The 24696-nt window shown below is 38.3% G+C and overlaps 1 protein-coding gene across 2 annotated transcripts in view; it reads left to right on the top strand.

Annotated features, from left to right (window-relative positions):
• Nucleotides 1–24696, top strand: part of SEMA3D (semaphorin 3D) — a 153874-nt gene that overhangs the window by 54086 nt on the left and 75092 nt on the right. For both annotated transcript variants that reach the window (XM_072858402.1, XM_072858393.1), the window contains exons 3-5: nucleotides 9073–9233; nucleotides 22072–22134; nucleotides 23873–23992. In XM_072858402.1, coding sequence (XP_072714503.1) covers nucleotides 9073–9233; nucleotides 22072–22134; nucleotides 23873–23992 — 344 coding nt within the window. The remainder of the gene's footprint in view (nucleotides 1–9072; nucleotides 9234–22071; nucleotides 22135–23872; nucleotides 23993–24696) is intronic.

Raw genomic sequence — 24696 nt, forward strand, 5'->3', positions numbered from 1 at the left:
TCTTTCATATATAACAGCTGTGGGCTCAATGGAGCAAGTCCTGGTGTTGGATGCACAGTCTGAGAAAGCAGGTCTGAATAAATTGAGTCAGACTCCCAAAGAGATCTGTCAGCGCCTATTGGTACGGTCAGACCAGCTACTGAGACAAATCCAGGTTTCTGTAGCCAATTATACCTTGGATTTACTTGAGAAAACTCCTTGCAGGTTTAAATCCTGGACACTGAGATCCACAACAAAATTCTCATTTGCTCCAAGTGTGAAACAAAGTCCACTTATCTTACTTCTTAAGGCTGGAATTTCATCAACAGAGCAAAAACTGAGTAAGGATTTAAAAATGTGTCATGTTCTGTACAGCTGCTACCAGATAGTATGGGCGGAAGAAATAGCACAACCTGCTGTTGTTTTACCAGCCCACAGATATATGGGCTATAAGATGTAGCAAAGAGCTCCTCTGTCCTCAGGGTGCTGTGTGCTTCTCCAAAGAATATCATGTTCTCAGAAGTTTTTCTGAAGATGCAGTCAGTAGAAAATTGCAGGTACAGGTGCTTGAAAATACTCTAGCCATTTTTGCATCACTCTGAAGAAAGTAAAGTCTGAAATGAAGGGTTGGTACTATTTTGAAGGCAAGTGCAATATAATGACAGTGATTTGTTTTGAAAGGAGGGATAGCACTGCATATAATTTTACGAACCATACTTTGACAAAGGAAGAGCTATGTGCCTTAAAGTGCTAAATATGATCACCATGTTGCATTTTTAACACTTGGACGTACTTGCAAAGTGCAATACACATTTCTATCCAAGCAGGAAAGAATGAGTCCACTGCTGCAGCGTGGGGTGTGTTCATTCATGCAAGTTAATGAAAGTTCCAGATCCCTGAGATGGTTTTGATGCTAGGCGTCTGCTAGGCACGACCTATTGTCACTGTATTTTGTTTGTGTTGCCTGTTCCTCAGAGTGTGGACTAATGTCCACACTTCATTCCCCATGGCTATGTATGTCCTTCATAAGATTCATACCTTTCTGGTTGCAGGTCACATGATTATGCACCTAAAGGTAGCTGGAAGGTTTATGAGATGAGATGGTAGACTAGTTGGAGCAGTAAAACTGATTCACAATCAGTGAGTTTAACTCAGCTTTTTTGAATAAGCCAGTCAAAGAGGATTTTGCCATTATTTCTACCTGAAGCCTATCATTGCTCTCTTGCTTTCTGTGTATTTGATTGGCTGATAGATTGGGAGGGACAAGAGGCTGGGAAATGGTTAACCAGGGCATGAATGAAATTATTTTGAGTCGCTCCAAGGCATCTAAAAATTGAAATTCTCTCTAGGGTGTGGGAGTAGCAGAATTCATTTAAAGTTGCCTTTTCTCAGGGTCAGTAAATTCATAGGCTATTTGTCACTATGGATCTAGTAATGTGGGGTTTTAGAATAGCTTTATTAATAGGTGAGTTTATAAGCCATCTCCCTCAGAATAGGGCAGAGGTTTTATGTCAGCTGCTTGACACTCAGGTTGGTGGAAGATAATTTTAAAAGACAGGGCTAGAGCGAGGTCTCTAGTTGACATTTCCTCATCTATATGGTTGAGAAGAAAGCTGGCCTCTGACTTCAGTAATGGCCTAAAATTTTACTTTGCTAGATGTAAGGAGAAAGTCTTATGTTCTTAGAGAGCAATATCCCCTCACCATTGGGATACTTTGAAGAGAATTTGAAATAAGACTGAAGTGGAAGAAAGCAGATTTCAGTCAAATAACTCAGATTATTTACCCATTACACATGAGACTGGCAGCCAGGTTGAGGATCTGTGAGAGGTGAAGGGAAAAAAGGTAAGTTCAGTGCTAACAATTGAAAATGAGGAAGTAGAGGTGATGGATTTGCATGTTCTGCCTTACATTTAGAGAGGAGATTTAGTACTTTTTAAGTCCATTGATATACCAGCTATTCTTAATGGACAGGTATGTGTGATGAGATGCCAAGAATTATCTACGCATTACCAAAGCTCATATGCTTGCCAGCCATTTATATTGAATTACGTTTGTAGTGTGTGTTATTTAAATATCCACAGTATCACTTTAAAAAAAAAAAAGATTTAATTTTGCCTTGGAAACAACAGTGAGTTGGCTTACTTTGGCAGTTTTGCAAGAAAGATAAACTACTTAGGAAAAGGAAACCTGTGCAAATCCATGGTCTTAGGTCTTCTTCAGAAAAAGAAATGTTTCACTCAGATACATTTTCAGTTGTGCTGTCTAAAGTTAATTATTTGGTTTGGCTCTGTGAGGTTTGTGAATTGGGCCTTTGCATTTTTTCACCAATAACATGAAGTCACAAAGCAGCGTTTAATCATCTCTGCAATAACACTTTACAAGTTATTTGTGCAGCTGTTTCACTAGTCAAATTTATTTGCAATTAAAGTGCAACTAAAATACACTTCCATAAACATAAGTGAGAATGGTTTAGTTCATGCTTTAACTGGGTGTAGTTTTGGTGGTAAGCACCTACCTATTTTGTTTTACAGTATTACCATTTTTGCAGATTTGCAAAACACAGTGAGGCAAAGACAGCGCTGTAGATTGATTATAACCCCTGGCTCTGAAACAGATTAATTAAATAATCTGCAGTAGTCTTAATTCTGATCTTGCAGAATCACCTCCTTTCAAGTGAGCTTTACTGATATGAAAGAGAATCAGGTTGCACAGCATGATGGCATGATGTACTTTTTTTTTTTTTTGTCTTTATGGGTGGAGTAGCCATTGTGAAGGTTGTCTGAAGATAAGATGATCTGTCCCTTCCCAGTGAAAGGTGTAAAAAATGTCTTGACAGCACTGCACAGAGAGTAACTATTGCTTAGTTACCATTGCCTGTAATGATGATTTGAGAAGCATAGTGCATAATGGAGCTACTTTAATTACTTACGATTTTTTTGGGTTGTAAAATACTGACAGATTTGAAATCTATCAGTAAGTATTTGCAAATAGAGATGTGGCAAATGTTTAGTTTGCTGGTTGCTGAGCCAGACCATAGAAGTGCCTGAAGCTTGAAGTTAAAATGCCCCGAAATGCCTTAAATCCTGCAGCAGACTGTCCCTGAATTTTGGAGCAACCTTTGAAAAAGTTCTCTTTCCAGTGTCACCTTCCTAGTCTGTAACAGAAGTGAACAGAAGTGCCTAACCCCCAAATATGTGGTAGAGTACAAGGTGGTTTTGGGTACTACTCAGAAAGAGAAACAAGATTTTGATACAATATTGTGCCAACAAGAAATCATGTTTTCTCTGTTCCCAGTAATCCATATCCTTTTGGAAAGGCCCTGCTGTGCCATGAATATGACATTTTCCTCCAGGCCAAATAAAATTCATTGTATAGCAATGAGAGCCATATGGCACGCACAACAAATCATCATTGTCCATGGTGAGATGCGGCTAGACAAAACATAACTTGCTTCTTGCAAGAAGTAGTAGAGTTTGGTAGTAGACTGGAACTATTCTCTTTGCCTTCGTACAAATACATCTGGGGTCAATTGTATCTTTTAAACTCAAAATATTTTAGGAATTAAGTAAATTGCTGTATTCATGCTATATTGACATGTCTTTATCCCAAAAATTTAGTTGAGGATTCACACAATACCCATGTAAATTGTCATGGGTATTTTCCAGCATGTGAAAGGACTTGCTCCTATCTAGAGGAAAATGATGTGACTTTTTCTTTTTTTTACTGTACATGAAAATTACAGAATTATACATATACAGCCTTTAAATTCAGAGTCCTTCAAAGGTGTCATTAGATGTAGCTGTTTTGAAACAGGTTGAGAGGTTCCCTTTCTACCAATTTAGGCATAGCCCATCATTACAAAAATGTCTGTGACTGGCCACAAAGGCACTTCTCAGTCTCGACCAAGCAGTTCCAGATGGCTGCATGCGTAGACCATGCTGGAGTCGAGGAATGACAGCACAGTCACTGCATATGTGACTTGAGGCTAAGAAGTCTAAATATGCTGTGTAAATGTAAATGCATGTTACCAGAACAGAATGACATTTTTTCATTTGAAGCCTTTATGCCATGGCTCTGCTGCTGGAGAGTATTTAAATAAGCAATGATCATGCTGTTGTGAGCCAAGTCCACTGAGATACTGTTCTAAACGAATAAAAACTAGTCACTATTCCAGCCTTTACCACTCAGCAATGAAATATTAACCCAGAAAGGGAGTTTGCTGAATATTCATTTAATCACCAGACTGGAAGAAAGTATTTAATTTTCAGTAAAACATCAAATACACACTATAAACTGAGTGCTGAATGTGTACTCATGAAAGACCATCCCTGTAACTAACTTTGTTTCTGTGCATTGTGAGAATGTTGTTTCTATATTAGCTTTGCTACAGAGATGCAGTGATCAAAATCAACAGCTTTCTCTAAGCTTGAAAATCATTGGGCAAATGTGCTTTTCATAGTAAATTTTTCCAGTGTAATATCCTTGGTGATATTTAATAATCTCACTGGGAAGGGCAATTTCAACCCATAAGATTGGATTGCTTTGCTTTTATGGAGCGAGAACAATGATTAATTTGGTTGTAATTTAATCAATTCTCTGTTAATGTTCACTTGACAGATTTTATTAGGTCATGTTTCAGTTTTAATCTTATCAGTGGCCATGTTCAGAGTCTTATTTCCAAGCTCTTTTCAATAGTTAGTAAATAACTGGCCAAACCTGATTCTTCACCACTTTGCAGCTTGTGTTGCCATTTGCATCAGTGAGAAATCAGTGTGCAATGCTGTCATTTCAATCTGGAACATTTTACAGATGTTTTCCTTATGATGCAGTGAAACAAATGACTGTACAAGGCACCAGGCAGGGCTCATTCCCACTTGGGCATTTCAGTCATGAGCCAGCTTTTTCCCTCTCTGTTGTAGCTGTCCTAGGTGGTTCTTTACTGAGAAATACTAGAGGTGTTAAGCAATAGATAACAAATGTCCTTTTGGGATGGTCACTACAGAGATCATTCCTTCCAAATAAGAAAGAAATGGGAGGTGGAGAGCAGTCTCAGTCATCTCCTTTCAGGTATGTGGAGAATCAGGTCTATATATTTTGGCAAGTGACACACTTGCAAAGGCCCATGGATTGCATGCCTCTACGCAATGAAAGTGCTTTAGAGCATTTGCACAAACGTATCATTTATACTTACTCAGATCAAATTCCTATGGCTGGAGATGAGAAGGAATTTTCCCTCATACTCTGCATCTTAGTTATTCATGTCCCACAGGCGAGCACTGTGATATGACTGGGAGCTTGTCATCAGAAGAGATTTAAAAGTAACAGAGGGTGATATGGATTGCTGAAATACAGTAGCCTGTGAAATTAATGAATCTCTCCTGTTTATTCCTGTAAATGCTTGTGAATAACTAATTACTAGATACTGTGATCCTGTATTCCTCTTCTTCCCTCCATCCTGTGTACTAGCTGGCACATAGAAATGTTAAATAGGGATTTAATCGAGACTGCAGAATTTATAAGGCATTTATTATTATACACAATGGATCAGATAATCTAGTAATGCAGCCCGCTCTTATGTCATGGCTGGAGAAGAGAGATAGATTACTCAGAAATTATGTGCTCCAGCAATGCTCAGCTGATAAACAGTATTTTAGAGATCAGCCGAGAAGAATTTGAGTAGCCCAAGGGAGCTAAAACCTCCTGCTGTGCTGTGATCAGCATCAGAGAACCCTTTCCCAATAAACAGCTCCATCATATCCAGTACCAAGAATTTCCAGTCAGAAAAAACAAGGGAGGAGGTTTGTACAGAGTATGACGTCTGAAGACACATCTACATCACACACAAAAATTAATAGCGTTTCACTAGAAGTGGCTGTCCTGTAACAGAGAACCCAGTAACAACAACTGTCAGGAGGAGTACATCTTTATTTTTTATTGGGTGAAAACACACTAGTGGAGTTAGCTAAGCTTCAGAAGTTCTGTGTTTACAGGGTTTTTCTTTTTCCTTTTTAAAATTTGTATTTATCACACTGGCTTGGCTATTCTTCAGCCAGGCTATTCATCAGCCAGCTCTACTGTAAGAAGTAGTTTGGATGGTACTTAGGTTTTTCTAGTACCATGCTAACCATAAGTTGTTCCTAAGTGATCTTGCTGTCAGTTAATAAGCAGGTCTTTTAAAGTGTTAGTAATTTAGAAAAAAAAACACCCTGACATCTTTATCTTTGCAAAAGATACATGAGAAAGGACAGTGCTGGTGTAAAGCAGTGTAGTGTTGCATTTAATTGGATTAAATGTTGAGAGCAATCCTCAATGTTGGATTTAATTTTGCAAGGTGAAGTAAGATTTTTTCAAAGTACTGCCAAATAAATCTCACCTGGGGGAATAGGAGCTGCAATACAAGACAATTTGTTTTCAGACTGTACCTTAACAACATTTAGCAGTGAGCCAGACAAAACCACATGAGCTTAAGTAGAAGTGACTGAGCCAAAAAATAATTGTCATAATTATATACCAAGTAGCCAGATTAATAATGATAAAATATCTTTTCTCCCACAGTGCTGTTTATTAGCCAGCAACAGGTCTTAATCTTTGCTTTGTCTGTCACATGTTTTGTGAGAGACCTTAGAGAAAAAAGTTTTGGTTTGGTTTGGTTTTTTATCTTTATTTTGTTCAGGAGTTACTCTACAAAACACTGGCTCTGATTTTCATCTTGTTCAGAAAGTGTAAATAACTTGTGCTGTAAGTCTGGTCTCTCTAGCAGGAAGGCTATATTGTCCATCCAGTGCCAGGAAAGTGGAAATACCCTTAATTTTATGTTCAGTTAAATACAGGATTTGCCTTTCTGTCTGAAGATTTCTGAATAGTTTAGCTTGGAGAGTTTGCTTGTGGAAGAACTGATTCACATGTTTGTTTTCATTTTCCCCAAATTAATGTCTACCCAACAAGACTAACTCTCATTGTGCTCTTTTCTATATGTTGTTTGTGTCCTCATCCAGAATTACGTCCACAGAGTATTCATTAAGCAAAAGGTTACACACTTTTTACTTTACAGCCTTTTAGCTTTTTTACAGGAGAAACATAGATTCTTTCATTAGTTTCATAGAGAAACATGCTTTTCTTAATTACCTTTTGAAAGAGATTGGAAGCCACTATTAAATCACAGTGAAACTTAAGTGTCAAATTTGTGCTTTTAATAGAGAAAACTTCCTCTGCAGAGAGGGCAAGGATGCAGGAACAGGCAGCCATTGCCACCTCTGTAAGGAAAGTAAAGACCTCAGGATCTTAGAGGTGTTGCTACTGGATTCTCTGCTTAATATGCCTCTATATTGCCTTCATTTCAGTACTATGCCCTAGGGATATATTTCTGCTTGATGGCTGTTGATTCAGACCTCAATTATCAATTGAAATAATAGTAATTGAAAATGTAATTGTAGCAATTCTCTATACTGCCACCAGGACTTAATATTAGACAATGGACAAATTGAAGCTTATATCAAACTTTCTATACACATTATGGTTGTTACCTCCTTCCAGTTCTTCTCAACCATATATGCCGCTTAACGTCCAAGTGGAAAACAATTATGAGTGGCATCCCTCAAGGGTCCATATTGGGACAAATGCTATTTAATATCTTCATCAATGGCCCAATCCATAGTGGGATTGAGTGCGCTCTCACCAAATTTGTGGGTGACACCAAGCTGAGTGGTGCAGTTGATATGCTTGAGGGAAGGGATGCCATCCTCATTTAATTGGACTAAATGATCTTTGAAGGTCCCTTGACAGGCTGGAGGCTGATGCAAACCATGTGAAGTTCAACAAGGCCAAGTGCAAGATCCTGTACCTGGGTTGGGGCAATCCTCAGTGTCAACACAGACTGGGTGATGAACAGATTGGGAACCACCCTGCTGAGAAGGACTTGGGGATACTGGTGGATGAAAAATTGGATATGAGCCAGCAATGTGTGCTTGCAACTCAGAAAGCCAGTCATATCCTGGGCTGTACCAAAAGAAGTGTGGCCAGCAGGGTGAGGGAGGTGATTCTCCCCCTCTACTCTGCTCTTGTGAGACCCCACGTGCAGTACTACATCCAGTTCTGGGGTCCCCAGCACAAGAAAGACATGGACCTGTGGGAGCTGGTCCAGAGGAGGACCATGAAAATGATCAGAGGGCTGGAACAGCTCTCCTATGAGGAAAGACTGAGAGAGTTGGGGTTGTTCAGCCTGGACAAGAGAAGGATCTAGGGAGACCTTATTGCAGCCTTTCAGTACTTAAAGGGGGCTTATAAGAAGATGGAGAAAGACTTTTTACCAGGGCTTGTAGTGACAGGACAAGGGGCAATGGTTTTAAACTGAAAAAGAGTAGATTGAAATTGGACATAAGGAAGAAATTTTTTGTCATGAGGGTGGTGAGGCACTGGAACAGGTTGCCCAGCAAAGTTGTGGAGGCCCCATCACTGGCAGTGTTTAAGGTCAGGCTGGATGGGGCTTTGAGCAACCTGATCTAGTGAAAGATGTCCCTGCCCATGGCAGGGGGGTTGGACTGGAGGATCTTCAAATGTCCCTTCTAACTCAAATCATTCTGCGAGTCTATGAAACCTGCCACGTCTAACCACTGTTTCCTGCTCCTAACTGTTCTTTGCTGGCATTGACTTTCTTTGCTGCTTTATATGTAGAGCACTAAATATGGTGAGATATTGATCCTTGATCATGTGTATCCATGAGTATGATGATATAAACATAAGTCAGTTTTCTTCAACAAAGGAAAGTTATAGCACATATTTTGCAAAGATCTATCTATTTTTGTTTCAAATTTCTGTTGAATTTCTGATTCCTTTATGTCATAGAGATAATTTATTAAGAAAATTTCATACAGAAAAATGCTTTGTGAAAGTAAATATTACACAATTTGGAAGTAAAATAAACCCAAAGAAAACTAAGGTTAACAGGAACTGTATTATGACCCTGGAAAGACATGCTCTGAGACTGCAGTTATGTCACCGGCATACTCCATGCTGGTTGCATATATTTATAAAAGACACCAATGAGTCATATGTAAACATTTTGATTATAAAGATTTTCTTCATTTTCCCACAGACTTGCTGCTTTCAAACAGCTGCATCCCATTCCTGGGCTCAACAGAGGGGCTTGATTTTCGAACCCTGCTGCTAGATGAGGAGAGGGGCCGGCTGCTAATCGGGGCTAAAGACCACATCTTCCTGCTCAACTTGGTTGATTTAAACAAAAATGTAAAAAAGGTCAGTTTATTTTCCAAAAAGTTCATCTCATAAGTTTGATTTTGTTCCTTTTTCTTTTTTTTTTTTTTTTTTCCCCTCTTCACTGGGTAACTGGCAGATTCATTGTGCAATGCTGTGTACCAGGATTTGATAATCTCACCTCCCATGGTTATACAGGTTATTTTTAATCAATTTAATTTCTCATGCTGTATGATCTCCTGTGAGACTGATGTCCTGCAAGAGATCAGCTACCTGGAGAAGCCCTGCAGTGCATGAAAGTAGTATGAAAATATCAGCAAAAAGGCAAAAATGCAGCTCAGAGTGTTTGCTTCTTAATTTCTCTGGTCACGGTCACCCTCCTCAAATAAAAACATTTGAAAGAAGATAATTGAAGACAGCTCTTTCCTTGCTTCCTGGCATCACTGGGATTACTTTACTGTGGTATTAAAGAGAGCAGAGGCAATTTGGATGGTTTAAATTATAGTAAAAATGTTAGTGGCAATTTTATTAACATTTGTATTAATATCTAGAATTACTAGTGATAGGAGAAGCTTCCACTGGGATCTGCTGTACTCCCTTGCCCATGCCCTATGACAATGTGTTAACTCCAGATAATAAGATGGCAATTTAACCTTCAGTATTTCAATCAAACATGATGAACTGGAGCTTTTGTAAGCACAGTTGACTACTGCATGTAAAAAACAGATGGTTGCACAAGAACACACATGAAAACTGCTTGCCTGCTTGTTCCAGATATGCTACTTACTGAAGAAAATTTAAATTCTCAGCTGTGTTTGATATTTTCTTTAAGCACCAGAAGGAGGTTTTAAATTACTATGTTCTGCTGTCGGCTCTGAAGAGGTAACTGACCCTGAATTAATGCAACTACAGCGCAGGGGCTTAACAGGTGTAACGGGAGACTATTTTGCCCCACATGTTTGAGCAACACTTGCTGTCGTTGCATAGGAGAGATACAGTACCAGGCCGAATATCTTATTTCTTATTTTGACTTCTGCAATGCTCCATATGCCAGTTTCTTTAAAACTCAGATTTGGAGCAGTTCAGGAAATTTGTTCCCTGGGATGCTTTATCAACCACTTAACTTGCCTCTGCCATCTCAGTAGTTTACTCAAAAACCAGCACCTCCTCAGGATATTGCGTTAATAACAGCGTTATTCATATTACAGATTTTCAGACTACAGATTGATTGCTGGCATGGGCTTTCTGTAGAAAACACATTTTGTTTGTGTGGAAAGCAGATTTCTGTGGGATGCTGCTTACCTCCTGAGAGATGCTGAGTGCTGTCACCTCCCGTTATGTTCAGCAGGGCTTGATTAGTTCAGAGTGTTCTGGAGGCGGCAGCACCCTGCGTGATCCTCCCCTCTGTCCAAGCTGGTAACATTTTGCCTTTAGTCAAACCACCACTGATCATTATGGATCTTGTGCTTTCCAAGAAGAGCAGAACAGAGACTGAGCCAGGAGAATTAGTGCGCAATCAGACAGTGCCATTTAATAGAGATATTGTAGAGCAAAGACTCACTTTATATTGGAATGAAAATTTGCATTTGGTAAGCTGAATAGAGAATGTATGGCTACATATCTGTGGTAACCTGAAAGAAGGGAATAAAATTCATAACCACTTGGATATCTGGACTAAAGAAGTTATTGTCTGCAGGTTCAAATACTTTTAATTCTTAGTTTTCATTCAGGTCATCTTTAACCTTTCAGACAAAACACTGAGGAAAAGTATATTTAAATAGCTAAAACCGACTGAAAAGCTCTGCAAAGCATCCTGGTGTGCTGATTTGCAAGATCTCTGTGGGCATTCAGCAACTTTATAAACTTATCCTCTTACGTAAATGCCCAGGTAACATGAGATGATATCACACAAGTGTTTCTCTTTGGTTCCTCTGTGCTGGGCTGGTAGAAACGTGTTTGGGGAGGGAAGGGATGAGATGAAGGAAGTTGCATGAGAGGTTGTGTATAAATCTCAGTCACTGATGAGGTTCCAATGCTAAAGGATACTCTCCAGTAGCAGCGAAGTGTCAGAAAGTAGTGTTTGCCGGCGCTGTGTTTAGACTGACTGTGGTTTGGGTTGGCGCCGGGCCAGGCGGCTCGCTTCCAGGCTTTCCCGGTGCGAGGAAACCACACATGTTGGGACTACAAGGGTCTGAAGTGTGTCCTTTGTACTCCTCTGCAGTAAGAGTCGTCTGGAAAAAAAAAATGTATCTATCTGCTTATATGCAGCCACTAAAATGAGAAGTAATTGATTAGAATATTAAGTTTCTGCCTACAAATAATGTATTTATTAAGGACTTGGAGGGAGGAGGGTTAAAAGGCAGCAAGTTGAGTGGGTAAGAGAGGTGTAAGAGCTTTGAAACTAGAATGCAAGATTGTGCATAGTTTGGGGTTTTCTTTCTCTAAAACAAAACTGAACATGAACTGTAGAATGCTCTGTGCTGGGTAGATTCAGATTACTTTAAAAAAGCTCTCAGTTTCAGATATTTGTTATATTAGGAACTACTGATGCACCAAAAAGCCAAATCGGGATCCCCAACAATTTACTCTCAGAAAATCCTCATCTGTGGATATAATTACTTGGCAAGATTCCATTGTAGAGTCCGATGCTCTATATTCAGATATTTCTGGAATACTATTCAAAGAAACATCCAAAGCATTGTATCCTTTTCCCTTATTTAATGTATACATATATATCATGTAATAACTTCCTTTTTACAACCCAATTATTTACCTAAATTAGTTAATTTAACTTGCATATATTAAGTTATGGCTTTATTTCCTGGTATATTTTTCCTGACGAAATAAATCAATAATTCTTCTGGAGTTCCAATTTCTTAAATCATTGTAGTTTTTATTCAATTTATTGTGTAATCAGTTGAAAACTTCATTAGCTGGCAGCTTGAAAAAATCCATCCAGTTTCCAGTGCTTGCAAACCTTATTATAAAGCAACAGTAAGTACCATAGTAAGATAGAAAAGTCCTCCACAATGAAAGACAAATGTGGAAATCTAAAATGGTTGCACTCCACAAATATCTAAAGCTTAGCAAAGGATAATCATCTTTTTGTAGCAGGGATATAATTTCTATGAACTTGTCCTGAATAGAAGCCCCTAGCTCCTATTGTAGGAATAGCATTATCAAGTGCCATAGTCTTTTCTTGAAAGATCCTTAGATGCTTGACAAGTGTTGCAAGCTATTTATAAACTGGAGGATTTGTGGTTCCTTCCTATGAGTAGAATATAGATGTTCAGCATAAGAAAGCAGAAGAGAGTAGCAACCTACATTTATCAGGCCATTGCAAATGTGGACAATAAATCTGAAGACAGCTATGCCAGTAGAAGTGCTGTGTAAAACAAAAAAACATGTTCAATAACATGGGAGGCTGGAAAGCTGGAGAAGAAATTCTATAGGAATCTTAAACTCTGAGATCCTGCTGGAAAGATTACTTTCGTACATAGAATTTTCTTGTGAGTTTGCCTAAAGCCTTTGTTATTTTATTCCTTAAACTAAAGAAAAACTAAATACAAAATTTTGTCAGCTGGGTAAACACTTACGAAATAGCTGCAAAGAAATGGTGCACCTTTCTGTAAGTCCTGTGCTCGCTAACAGCGCAAGTGGGGTTATATGTCAGCACTATTATCACTCTGTAATCCGCAGCGCGACCCGCCCATCTCTGCAGGAATAGGAATGCTATCAAGGGCTGACAAGCTTTTGAACAGCTGCCAACCTGCAGGAGCTGTCAGTGCTAGAAGACACAGCCACATGTGGGCCAAATAGATAAACATGTCAGATCCCCAATAGCAGCTTTGGAACAAGTTGTTTTCATCTGCCCCAGTGTGTATTGGCAGAGGGTCACAAATTGTCATCGCTTGGAGCATCCTTAGTTTGTAGTTGCTACTATTTTTTTGGCATTGTCAGGTGTAGCTGTTTTGTGACTTATCCTTTAATGCCCTCTTGTATTGATTTTTATCTGTATTTCACAGTAAAAAATACATATGCATATATATATATCAGCTGGGTAAATGCTTATGAAATAGCTGCAGAGAAATTCTGCACCTTTCTATAACTCCAGTGCTTACCAACAGTCCAAGTGGGGTTATATGTCAGCACTGTTATCACTGGGCGATATTTGCAGTGTGACCCACCCATCTCTGCAGGAAGCGGCACATGTATACAAATACATATGCATATTTATGTAAAATAGCACCCTCAAGAGATAGGAGCCAAATTTTACCTTCATTGCACTGGGAAACCTCCTGTCAGTCTATGTAAGCATCGTCTCAATTAGGAATGAACCCAGTGGGAATTTAGCCAGCGCTGAAGGGAGGGTTTGGTTCTTGCCATCAAGCCAGAGGCTCAGGAATACACATAGAGTCCAAGATGTTTATTGCAGCCTTGAAACACAGTAACACCAAGACTGGTCCTTTCTAACCAAATATGTGCTGCTTATTCTATATGTCAAAGGAATTTGGCTTTCTGCCTGTTAGCAAAAGCTGTACACTGTCTGAGGGTGAAGTTTTCTTGACCTGTCAGAAGAAAAAGGCTTGCCAGGAGACACCAGTGAAGGCCAAAGAGTCACGTGGAAACCGCTGGAGATATCTGAAGTTCTGGAATGGGGGCATGAGGACTGGGAAAATCTAGAATAAACCCAGTGGAACTGGAGGAGGATGATCATGAGCCCATCTGAGATCACGTTGGTTTGTTCTCAGCCACTGTGAATAGAAAAAGTTCTAAGAAAAGAAGTGAGGTGAGGCTGAGATTTGAGAGGGGCAGGGTTTGACCTTCTGCACATGGGGTATTAGTTTCTAGGTGTAAATGCATGCTGATGGCCCTGCTCTTGAAACAAAGGGAACTTTTCTGGATGTTGCCATTCATAGGATACCCATCTCCACCTGTTTTAGAGTATGTCCCTTCCCCCCAAAATTAATAGAAATAGAAACCATCTTATCTATAACTTACAATAAAACAAGACTGGTTCTGCTGGGTATCCATATAGTTTAGTGTCCTCTCCCCAAAGATGGTCATCAATGGGCACTGAAGAGTGTAAGAAGAAGCTATAACAGTGCTTCAGGTTAGGGACTTCCAGAGGCAGAGGGGATAACTTTGTGCTTGCTAGCCCTTGGAGGACTCTTATCATTGAGCTATGTAACTCTTGTTTTGAATCTCTGAAAACCTTTTGGAGTCCATAAAATCATTTGATAGACTTTAAATTTAGGCATCTGTGTAGACAAGGCGGAAGCTTTTAAACAGTGTTTACAGACACAAAACAACAGACAGGGGCAAGACGTGAAGAAAGCAGTAGGTAAGCAGAATGACAGCAATCCTAGGTGGAAGAGAGCGTCTCTGTTATTTCCTTTTGCATTGTTGCCATAAATTATGTTTCCATAAACATCCGCTGTCATTTTTATATTTTACCCATATGTTTAGGTATAAAGAACCGCCAGTATCCTGCTCTCTGAAAACATTTACTCGTATTGGGCTTTGACTTTTTCAAAGGTAGGATTTGTCTTCAGTCTGCAGCGATAAACATGTCAGGAGCAATGCCATTTACCCTAAAAATCCTGGTGTATGGTTTTCTTTTAGGAGAAACAGACGGTAGTCAGAAGTCTGCTGTGGTTGCACTGTGGAAAATGAAGTGTAAAAGCACTGAAGCCTTTCAAGATTTAATCCAGTGTAAATGAAATCAGCATCTGGTCCATTTTCTTTAAGCTTTCACATATGCTTATAATGTACACATGAAAATGCATTTTTCAGAAAACCCTTAAGTACTGAAAGCATTGGCTACTTCTTAAGTTGTGTTCGAGAGTGGATCACAGTTTAAGAGAACTGTGGCATGTGGAGATCTTGCTTTGTCTCAGACAGATGCAATATAAAAAGCCCATTTGGCTCTAATAAGAGGTTTCACTCTAACCGCCACCTGCCAAATTTAAGCTACCAAAAGTCTGTGAATATGTCATCCAAATACACAACTGTTATTTCCCTCTGACTTCCAGTGCTTTTTACTCAGTTTGACAGCACTGTGAAAATAAAGAATGCCATACACTGGCACTGGCACTTCCCGTAGTGTTGTAAATCAGTCTGAATCAATCCTCATATCCTCTCTTCCCCCCCACCCGCCATATCAAATTATATCTCTCAGAGATCCAATTTTCCACTAGTATGAAATAATTGGAGTTGGAAATTCCTGTCAAATGTCTCCCTGGATGTATATTTCAAGTATGGGAATTAGTGTGTTGGATGTAGGAATACCTGTTGGAAGAAGGAAGGTTGGTTGCGGATATAAAAGAGAGGTAAGAATACATTCCTAGCTTTTAGGGATCTCAAATTATTTCTGAGATAAAACTGTTGAAAAGAAAGCTAGATGAAAAATCTAACTCTAAAGACAGTCTGGTTAGGTTTCAAATACAGGGAGAAATTCGGATAAGGAACTAAGCTGTATTAACTTCCTTTATTTGCTGATGACTTTAAAATATTGAATTCCAGAGTACAGCAAGTACAGTGGGAGCCAGTTACAAGAACTTCTTAGGGTAACCTTCCTCTTAGGATTTGTATATGAGAACAATCTGTCCAGTTCCCCAAGTTGTGGACTTCCCATACCGGACACATGAATGCAACAGATGTGAGGTATTTAGAGAGCAACTGGTATACATGCATGCTACGCTAAAATCAGCTCATTTTCCCATTAATTAAAATACTCTTTGTTTTCAGCAAAATAATAGTAAAAAAGCATGACATTCTTTCCAGTGTTTGCTGGGAACTTTGATAAATTTCTAGTGCTTGCAGTAATTTTCATGAAATGCCCCAGGGTCAGTATAGAGAAGTGACAAATGTCCTAGTTCTCAGGAAGCAATCCATGAACACACTCTTACAGTATTGGGCTGTGCTAGTTACGATATTGTCTTATGCAGCAGTGTGACAGTCTTATTGGATCACTGTCGTATCTTTTCTCAGTGCTCCTTGATCTTACTGTTTTTCTTTGCTTTTCATTTTTCAGCTATGAATTACTAAGTTATTCAGGAAAAAAAGAAAAAAAGCAAGTCATATTATTGTCATTTTACTGGTGGGAAAATTGAGACCTGACTGTCACATATAGTAGGGCAATAGCAAAACTGGGATTAGACTGTCTCCTGGTTTACTTTGGTTTTTTTGGATCATGTTGCCCTCTTTACTGTACGTGCTTTATGGTCACATTGGGCTAAGTCATGAATCTTTTTTATTTTTTTTTTAATGCAGAGGAGTAGTTTCTCATGGAGACTTTTTCAGGGGGAGTATATTGCATATGCCAGCATGACAATGGGTTTACAGCTCAATCTGGCTTTGTTCTTTAGAAGCTGCAGTTGGGAGTGTCGTATGGGGAATTTACTCATGCCAATGAGCTTAAGATTCTGAGTTATGGTCTACATGATTCACAAAGCCTTAATGAGACATTTTGATGCCCAGGAAGCTGTAATTTTATTGCATGCCTTCCCTCAAGCATCAATATAATGAATATCTAGTACATAGAATAAAACAAGGGAAGAAAGCAGGCTTTCTCTTGCTGCATCAAGTAGCTGTTTAAAATCAGTGTATTTTCCTCTAAGTGCTTCTGCCACCTCTTATTCCTTCAAAATAGGAAGGAAGCAATGCCTTTCTTCACAGGACTCAAATTCAGTCAGTGAGTGTTACGAGACATGCTGATCAGCCGATGTCCTTCACTCCAGATACGGACACATCCTGCTGGTGCTACATGTACCACTAATAAAACACTTTGGGGTTTCTCGTACCAGAGACTGTACTGATAGAGAAGTGCTGAAGCACGTGTGCAGCGTCAAGCACGTGAGAGGCTCCAGTGAAACCCCCAGGGCTGCTGAAAGCCGTCAACCTCAATGGGGCACTCAAGTGCTTGCTACTGGCATGAGCGTGACTATCTTGGGGACATGAAACTGGAAGGAGTCACGCTGGTCAATTGGTCTCACTCCCTACTATCACCAGCAACTACCTCATGTAGCAGTTATTCCTTTCATAACCTGGTCCAAATTTGCTGTAAGGGGCCTTGTGAGGTACTTCATGCAACTTCTTTAGCAAGGTTGTTGCTACAGATCGCAACCTTGTTGGTCTGATGTTTCAGATTTGTTTATTTTTACTCTACAACCTATATTTATTTATGACCGGTTTATATCCATTTCCTCTGACTGTTTATAATTCTGGTCTTTGTAGTCCTTTGATTCTTCCTGCAAAATATTACCAGTCTTCATATGTATTAATGACGCTTCCCAACTCTGTGTCATCTGCACATGTTGCAGAGTGTTGGGTTTTTGCCAAGGCTACTGAAGGGTATACGAAATAGGATGAGCTTTGACAGTATTTCTTGAGGAACTCCATGGATAACTTTCTACCACAAGCTCTTTACTTATCAGACCATTTTTTCTTGTAATAATGCCTATTTTTGCCAGCTGAGCTAATCGGTTTCCATGTGGCAGCTTATGAAATACTTAATTGGAGCCCTGATGAAGAGGAGCTCTACCACATTAATGTAGTATGCAATTCAACAATGTTAGTAAAGAAAAGTACAATATTAGGGTGGAATAACAGCTCTTTACCAAGTTATATTGTCTTTTGTACCATACTCCATTTTCATTGGAAGCTTAAGTTATTCTTTCCCTAACTAAAAATTTGTTTTGAAGCCTTACAAACAGATTAAATAAGACCAATAGGTCTGTAATTTGCTTAGATATCTTGTGTTCCTCCTCTTTTGTATTGTGACAATATATACTATTTTCCACTCTTTTGGTAAAGCCCTGCATCATCCAGATTTAGTAACTTCATTAGAAATGATTTCTGGAAAAGCTGTAATTTCATACAACAGTTTCTTTGGAATTGGAGTTCCCTGTTTTATTTTTGAGGCATCACTTCCCCTAAGGATTTATAGTCTGTTAGCCTAGGAACAAAATTGGATAGAGAAAGATAGATACAGAAAGATGAGGAAAATACTTGCTTGTAACCAGTATTGTTAATTCATGATAGATGGCAGCTGAAATGAAACTCTTAGAAGTGAGTTCAGCTATTATTTATATATACATATAATGATATATAATTATCCATGTATCAATGTATGTATGTAAATAATCTTTTTTTTTTTAATTCACTTTTCCCTTTTAATTCCTTTCTTATAGTACAAATGCGTGTTTGGAGGAAGGAAAAATGTTACTTTTACAAATTACTCTACTCTTGATCTGAAAAGGACCTTTGTGGGTTTTAATGTTTTGTTTTAATCAGAAATCAATTTCCAGCTACCCTTTAAAGTGATACCTTATCTGTGCTACATTTATGTACAACTTAATTTTGTACTCCTGGGAGGTTTTCTTTCACTCTGCTAGCAGAGAACATATTAACTTGCATTTATTAGGAGAATTTAATTTCTTTCCTGTTGCTAAATTTAAGAAAATATTTGTAGAATGATTTAAAAGTAATGGTAATGTTTTTTGGTTTTTTTTTTTTTATTACTGGGCTATAGAAGATAAAATCAGGAAATCATGACAGTAACCGACCTTTGGAATTTTGATACAGACATTTGCGAGGAAAATAAACTGAAGATTAAGAGAAGAAAATAATCCTGTTTAAGTATTTTATTTATTTCAACTAGTTACATTCTTCCCTTAAATTCAGTAACCCCACCTAGGTATTCTAAGATTTCTCCAGACATTTCAGATACAGATGCAACAATGAAATATGTTATATATATAATTTGTGCTGTTTGTAACATAAAATAATTATAATTTTATATGTCAGTAGTGCTATCACCATTATTACGTATTGCTTGGTTGTTTGGGGTTTTTTTTCTTTCTTTGAGGTTTTACTTTTTGAGGAATTTAGGAAAAAGACGTTGTGAAATAAGATGTTACCATTGTGAATTCAGCCTGTGAACTGAAAAAAATTATGAAACAAAATTACCAATTTCAAAGCATCAAACCATCTACAAGCTCAAAGATTTGAAATATAAAAGAAACTACTGGAGCAACTAGTCTTACTTTTTGTATATTGTGAAACTAAGTAACTAGTCTGAATAAAATATAATACTAAGACTTAATTTCACCCTCTACAGAAAAGTCAACACAGATGCATGTAAATAAGCTTATGCATGTGAAAATTCAGTGAGACTATTTTACATGTGTAAAGCTACTTGTGTCACAGTGTTTGAGGGAACCAGACCTGTGGTACTGTTACACAGCATGTGATCTAATAAAAAAATAAGTTTATGCTTTCTTGCTCAGCACATTGTCTCGTTATTTATTATGCAATTTTCTTGACCTTCTATAATTTAGAACTGACAGTTTCTGGGAACCTCTTATTTCTCATATGGAAAGGAAATAAATACCACTTTAACTCCCCCATATATAATTGCAAATTGATTTTAAAGTTGGATCACTTAGCTTCATTTTTCATTGTCTAATGTGGCCTTATATAATGCTAAATACTGAGGCTGTTGAGTAGCCAGAAAGTAAAACAATTGATTTTTTAATGATAATTGACTGTGGTCAATTATCATAGAAAAGGGGGTGTGTATATCTCAGCCTTGCATGACAAACACTATTTCCCATGCAGGAGTCTGTAGAAGAATTGAGGGTAGAGTCGAGTCCCTTAATACGTGATGCCTTCAAGCAGATGTCTTCAAATGTAACTGGGCCTCCCAAAGCAGGGGTCCAGTTCTTCTGTGTAGTTGGCAAGGAGAGCTGAGCATTTTCAAAAGCCTACAGAGGGACATCTTGTCTACCTAACTGCATACTTAAACTTTGGCCAAAAATCTCCAAAAACCCTCAAAGACCCCTAGCCTTCTCCGTTACTGATACAGGAAACTTAGGCATAAAGTTTATGTACAAGAGAACTGAAGATCAGATCTCAGCTTAAGTCTCCTTGCCCAAATGTATTTGGAGATCCATCATCTTATATTTCTCCAGCTGTTCCTTTTCCTCAGCTTTTCTTCACCAGCACCTTTAAGCCTCAACTCTCCTCCGTAACCCAGTGGCACTTGCGCCAGACCAGTGCTACAAGCGAGATTCATCCCACTCTGCCCAGGCAGAGACCAGATGAGTTCACTGGTGCTACCTTCAGCTCTTCCCGATGGCTTTGCAATGTTTCCAATACTTTCCTCCATACTTTCTGGCATTGTACACTGTGTAATCCAGAGACACAGGCACAGCTGATCTCAGACTACGTTTTCATACCTGGATACTATCACAACATCACTTTGAGAAGATGCTCTGGGAAAGTAAATTTGTGCTCTAGTGCTGAAATGTTGTTATACTGCCTTATCTCTGACTTTAAGTAAATATTGCTGTAAAGGGTTAAAGTTTAAGTAACTTAAAATACATTATCTTTACTAAGAGCTTCTAATCAGAAAGGTAACTGTAAATTCAGTGGAGAGGAAATTAATTTCCTTGCGGAAAGCTAATATATCCATTTTCACTGGGAAGAGAAGAGGAAGAAGTGAAATAAAAGAATGTTTCCAGATTGAGAGGAAAACTGACTGTAGATTTTGGACAGTGATAAAGCTATTGGACACAGGGCAGTCTTTCGCTTTCCTTACCAGTGTGGGACTGAGCCTGTGTATGTGGCAAGCCACATCCTACAAGGTGCCAACAGCTGCGTGAAAGGGAATATTACAGCAGTTAACTCCTGCATGTGGTTGAGTTGTGCATCCTTCCTTCATGATGACTTTTTTCTAATGCATATTATAATAATTTTTTATTCCTCTATATTTCACTATGTAAGATTTTATAAAGTGTGATTTGAGACTCAACATTACTCTAAAGCATCTGTGACTACTAGTAATCTGCATACTGGTTCCTGGGACTTGAGGCAATTTCCTAACCAATATTTGCTCAAAAATTAGTGGTGGTATTATTATTAGTCATGAGAAATGGCTATAGCTTTGTCTTCTCAAAATAAGAAGGAAAAAAGATCCATGCTTAGCATGGTGATTCTGGAAGACTTTATATTTAGCTTCTATTTTGAATTTAATAGAATGAAACATACTAAATAATATCCAGTTTTGACTGTTTAATTGAAATCAATGAGCCAGAACCTAAGCTGTTGTTCATTGATACTTCCTCACTAACATAATTGGGGTTACAGTAACTGACAGTAATTTGTCATCTGGCTCCATCTACACCAAAACCTAGTTTATAGAATTCTGCAGTGCAGATGAAAAAAAAAAAGAGAAACAATAAACAAATAATATATGCTACCAATTATCTAAGGTATATGATTCTCCTGTAGAGTTCTATGTAATTTTCTCAGTAAACTCAATTAGCATTGATGGGTGACATTTTTAAACCATGCACTATTGATTTCTGTCAAATGTACTTTTTGTTCAACAAATTTCCCTTAAGCTACTTTTAGTTTTTTGAACAAAACTTCTTTTCATTTGAAAATTGGCAGTAACAGCTAAGTATTTTTTTATAAAGGCTTTGCCAAGTTCACTGGACCAAATTCATCACAAATATAGTTTGCCTTGTTTTGCAGTCAATTTAGTTTCAAGATGATTTGGCTCATCATATCTTTGAGAAAAACACACAATTCATAATGGTGACAAGGTGTGCTAGCCAGATCAACTAAGTACTTTTTAAAAGTACATATAGCCAATGAAGAAATGAACAAAGAACGTTGGTTTTGATTTAAAGCCACTTCACTTTTTGTAATGGAACCCTGTATTCGAAGTCATGTTCACTTCCATTTACATGCAAATTCCTTCAACGTGCATAAATCTGTTTTAACTGTTAATTCAAGGAAATAGTTAAACTACAGTCACAGGACAATTTATAAGATTCATAATCTTTGTCTAATTTTAACTATGTTACAGATTTACTGGCCTGCAGCAAAAGAAAAGGTAGAATTATGCAAATTAGCTGGGAAAGATGCCCATGTAAGTATGGTATATATTTTTTTATTATTGCTAAGAATATTGTATATTCATGTATTTGTTTCTAAATGCACAAAATGGGCTAGTAAGCTGTTGTTACACTTTTTTCCTGAACTAATGAACTAAGTGTTTTTTCTTCATTAAAAAAAATAATTCAGTTTTATTTTTTTCTTTAAATGTTAATGCTTCAAGAAAAAATGTTCAATATTGCAAGCAGGAATCATGCTAAGCCATCCTTGTATGTAATAACAGTGCAGCTGAGAGATGAATGGACTTTTCTCTGAATCGTATCCCAAGCGATACTCCCCTGAAATCCTTTCTTTCCCATCAAACTGCTTCTTTTTTCTTGGGAATATCCTGAATGTAACTTCATTATAATTCATTAATGAAACAGAGTAGCAGAGCAGAGTACAAATTAACTTAATTTGCAGACAGCTGCAGTTAAGGTTAGAACAAAATCTCAGACTCATTAGCTTTTCCCTGGAACTACAAATCTTCTTTAGGAAGTCTCTTTAGGAAGTGTATTTAAGGTGCATTCATATATACGATAAAACTTTCATATCTATTTTGCATAGCACAGATTACATCATGTGTCTAGAGCCCACTATAACTGTAAACATTTCCCGGCTGTATAATAAAATTTCTTCCTTTTCTTTCCACAAATCTTGTGGTTTCTATCCAGCTTGTCTGTTACCAAGGTGGACTCCAGCTCAAAACATTCTCTCAGCTATCTGCCTAAGGAATTTCAACTTTTTATCCTAACTTATTGCTACCCTTATCTTTACAGCAGGCAAAAACTAAACAACACCTCTGCTGAGCACTGGGAAAATTCTGATACTGGTCTATATGGAGGATTTGTGCTGCTCTATTTCTACGCTAAGACAAAAGGAAAAAGACTAGAGAGGGGAATATTTGTTTTGGACATAGATCATTAATATCTCCTTTTTGCTTCCTACATTGTCTCTGCAGCTTGCCTTTCACTTAGATGTAGGGTAGTAGCTTGGATATATGCATAGCTCTTGTGTATTCCCTCCGAAGTACCTTGTTATATGTATATGTATTTCTTTAATTTTGGGGAAGGCTGCAGCAAGCCTTTCCTGCCACCCCACGTAGCACCCTTTAGCACCCTTGCAGTGTGCGGCAGCCTCCTGTGCTACCTACCAGCAAGGACCAAGCCCAGCTAGAGCCAGAACTGACCCAAGCATCCCATAGGACTCAGAAATGCCCAAATAAAAGTGACCAGTAGGATGTGGTTGGTGCAAAGAAAATTCACTCATACACAAAACATACCCTTGGAAGTATGTTGAAGCCCTTCAGTCCACCACAATGATTTCTATCATGTAATCATTGGTGTTAAAGCTTGCTCAGAACCCTGAATTGGGAGCAAAGGCAGGAGGATTGGTAGCCAGACTAACCCAATGGCTCTCCGACCTCTGCACAGTTGTTGACAGAGGTTGTTTGCTACAACACAGGCTGGGCAGATATCCTCCAAACTGTGCTGTAACCACAGAGCTTCTCATGGCTGTAAGCATTACAGCAGGCTTGCAAGTCTGATGAATTGCCTAGTCGATAGCCACTGCAAAATTGTAGCCATCACAACTTTGAACTATTTAGTAAAGTCTCTGCTACAGTAGTTTTGTGTTTAAATACACCAATACTATGGCTATAACCTAGTACAATGTATAATGTGAAAGAGAAGAATAAACATGAAAATCAACCTTTCTCTTTCTTTTCCCTATAGACAGAATGTGCCAATTTTATCAGGGTTCTTCAGCCCTACAACCGAACCCATGTTTATGTCTGTGGCACAGGAGCATTTCACCCTCTCTGTGGATACATTGAACTTGGAACTCACAAAGAGGTAATTTATTTTCCTCACTACTCTGATATGTCAAGGAATAACCCTCATCTTGTTTAGCATTCATCATAGATTGGAAAATACTATGTGAGTGTGTAAAAAATGAACTGACACCAGCTTTCATAAATAACAGGGTAAATGGTGGATTTTGCAGGTCAGACTGGAACTCGTGTTCTCACATTTGATATGTACGTATCGCTTTTGAACAAAAAAGCACTTTCCTCAGTAAGGCTTAATACACAAAGTTCTTCAGAATGACACTTTCATATGATTGACTAAGTGAAGAGAACATTTAAACCAGGTGTCTGTCTTTCTAGTAAGTAATTTCTGCACATATTTTCTGCTTATGTACACACACACGCATGCAGAGTTCCAGATGACACTCGTAGTTCTATTTTTTAATGTAGAGATACCCTTGGTCCATGGAGATGGCTTCCTATTCCTTGCGCATGACAGTAATACAGAGATTGTAAATGGTCTCTGAGCCTGAGTCCAAGGATGGCAACTCAGGACTTTGCAGATAGTTTGCAGCCCTGTTGCTAAGTAGATGTTGGGTATCCTCCATCACTAGTGGCATATTCCTGAACTAAAATTAACAGCTGATTGGTCTTCATTTGCTGGTGACAAAGAAATCTCTATCCCAAGTGGCAAATGTTTGAGACCTAACCCCCACAACAGAAGCATTTTGGTGTTGTGTCAAGCAGCCA

This window comes from Ciconia boyciana, chromosome 1 (assembly GCF_034638445.1).
Source record: "Ciconia boyciana chromosome 1, ASM3463844v1, whole genome shotgun sequence".
In the NCBI taxonomy this organism is placed as follows: Eukaryota; Metazoa; Chordata; class Aves; order Ciconiiformes; family Ciconiidae; genus Ciconia; species Ciconia boyciana.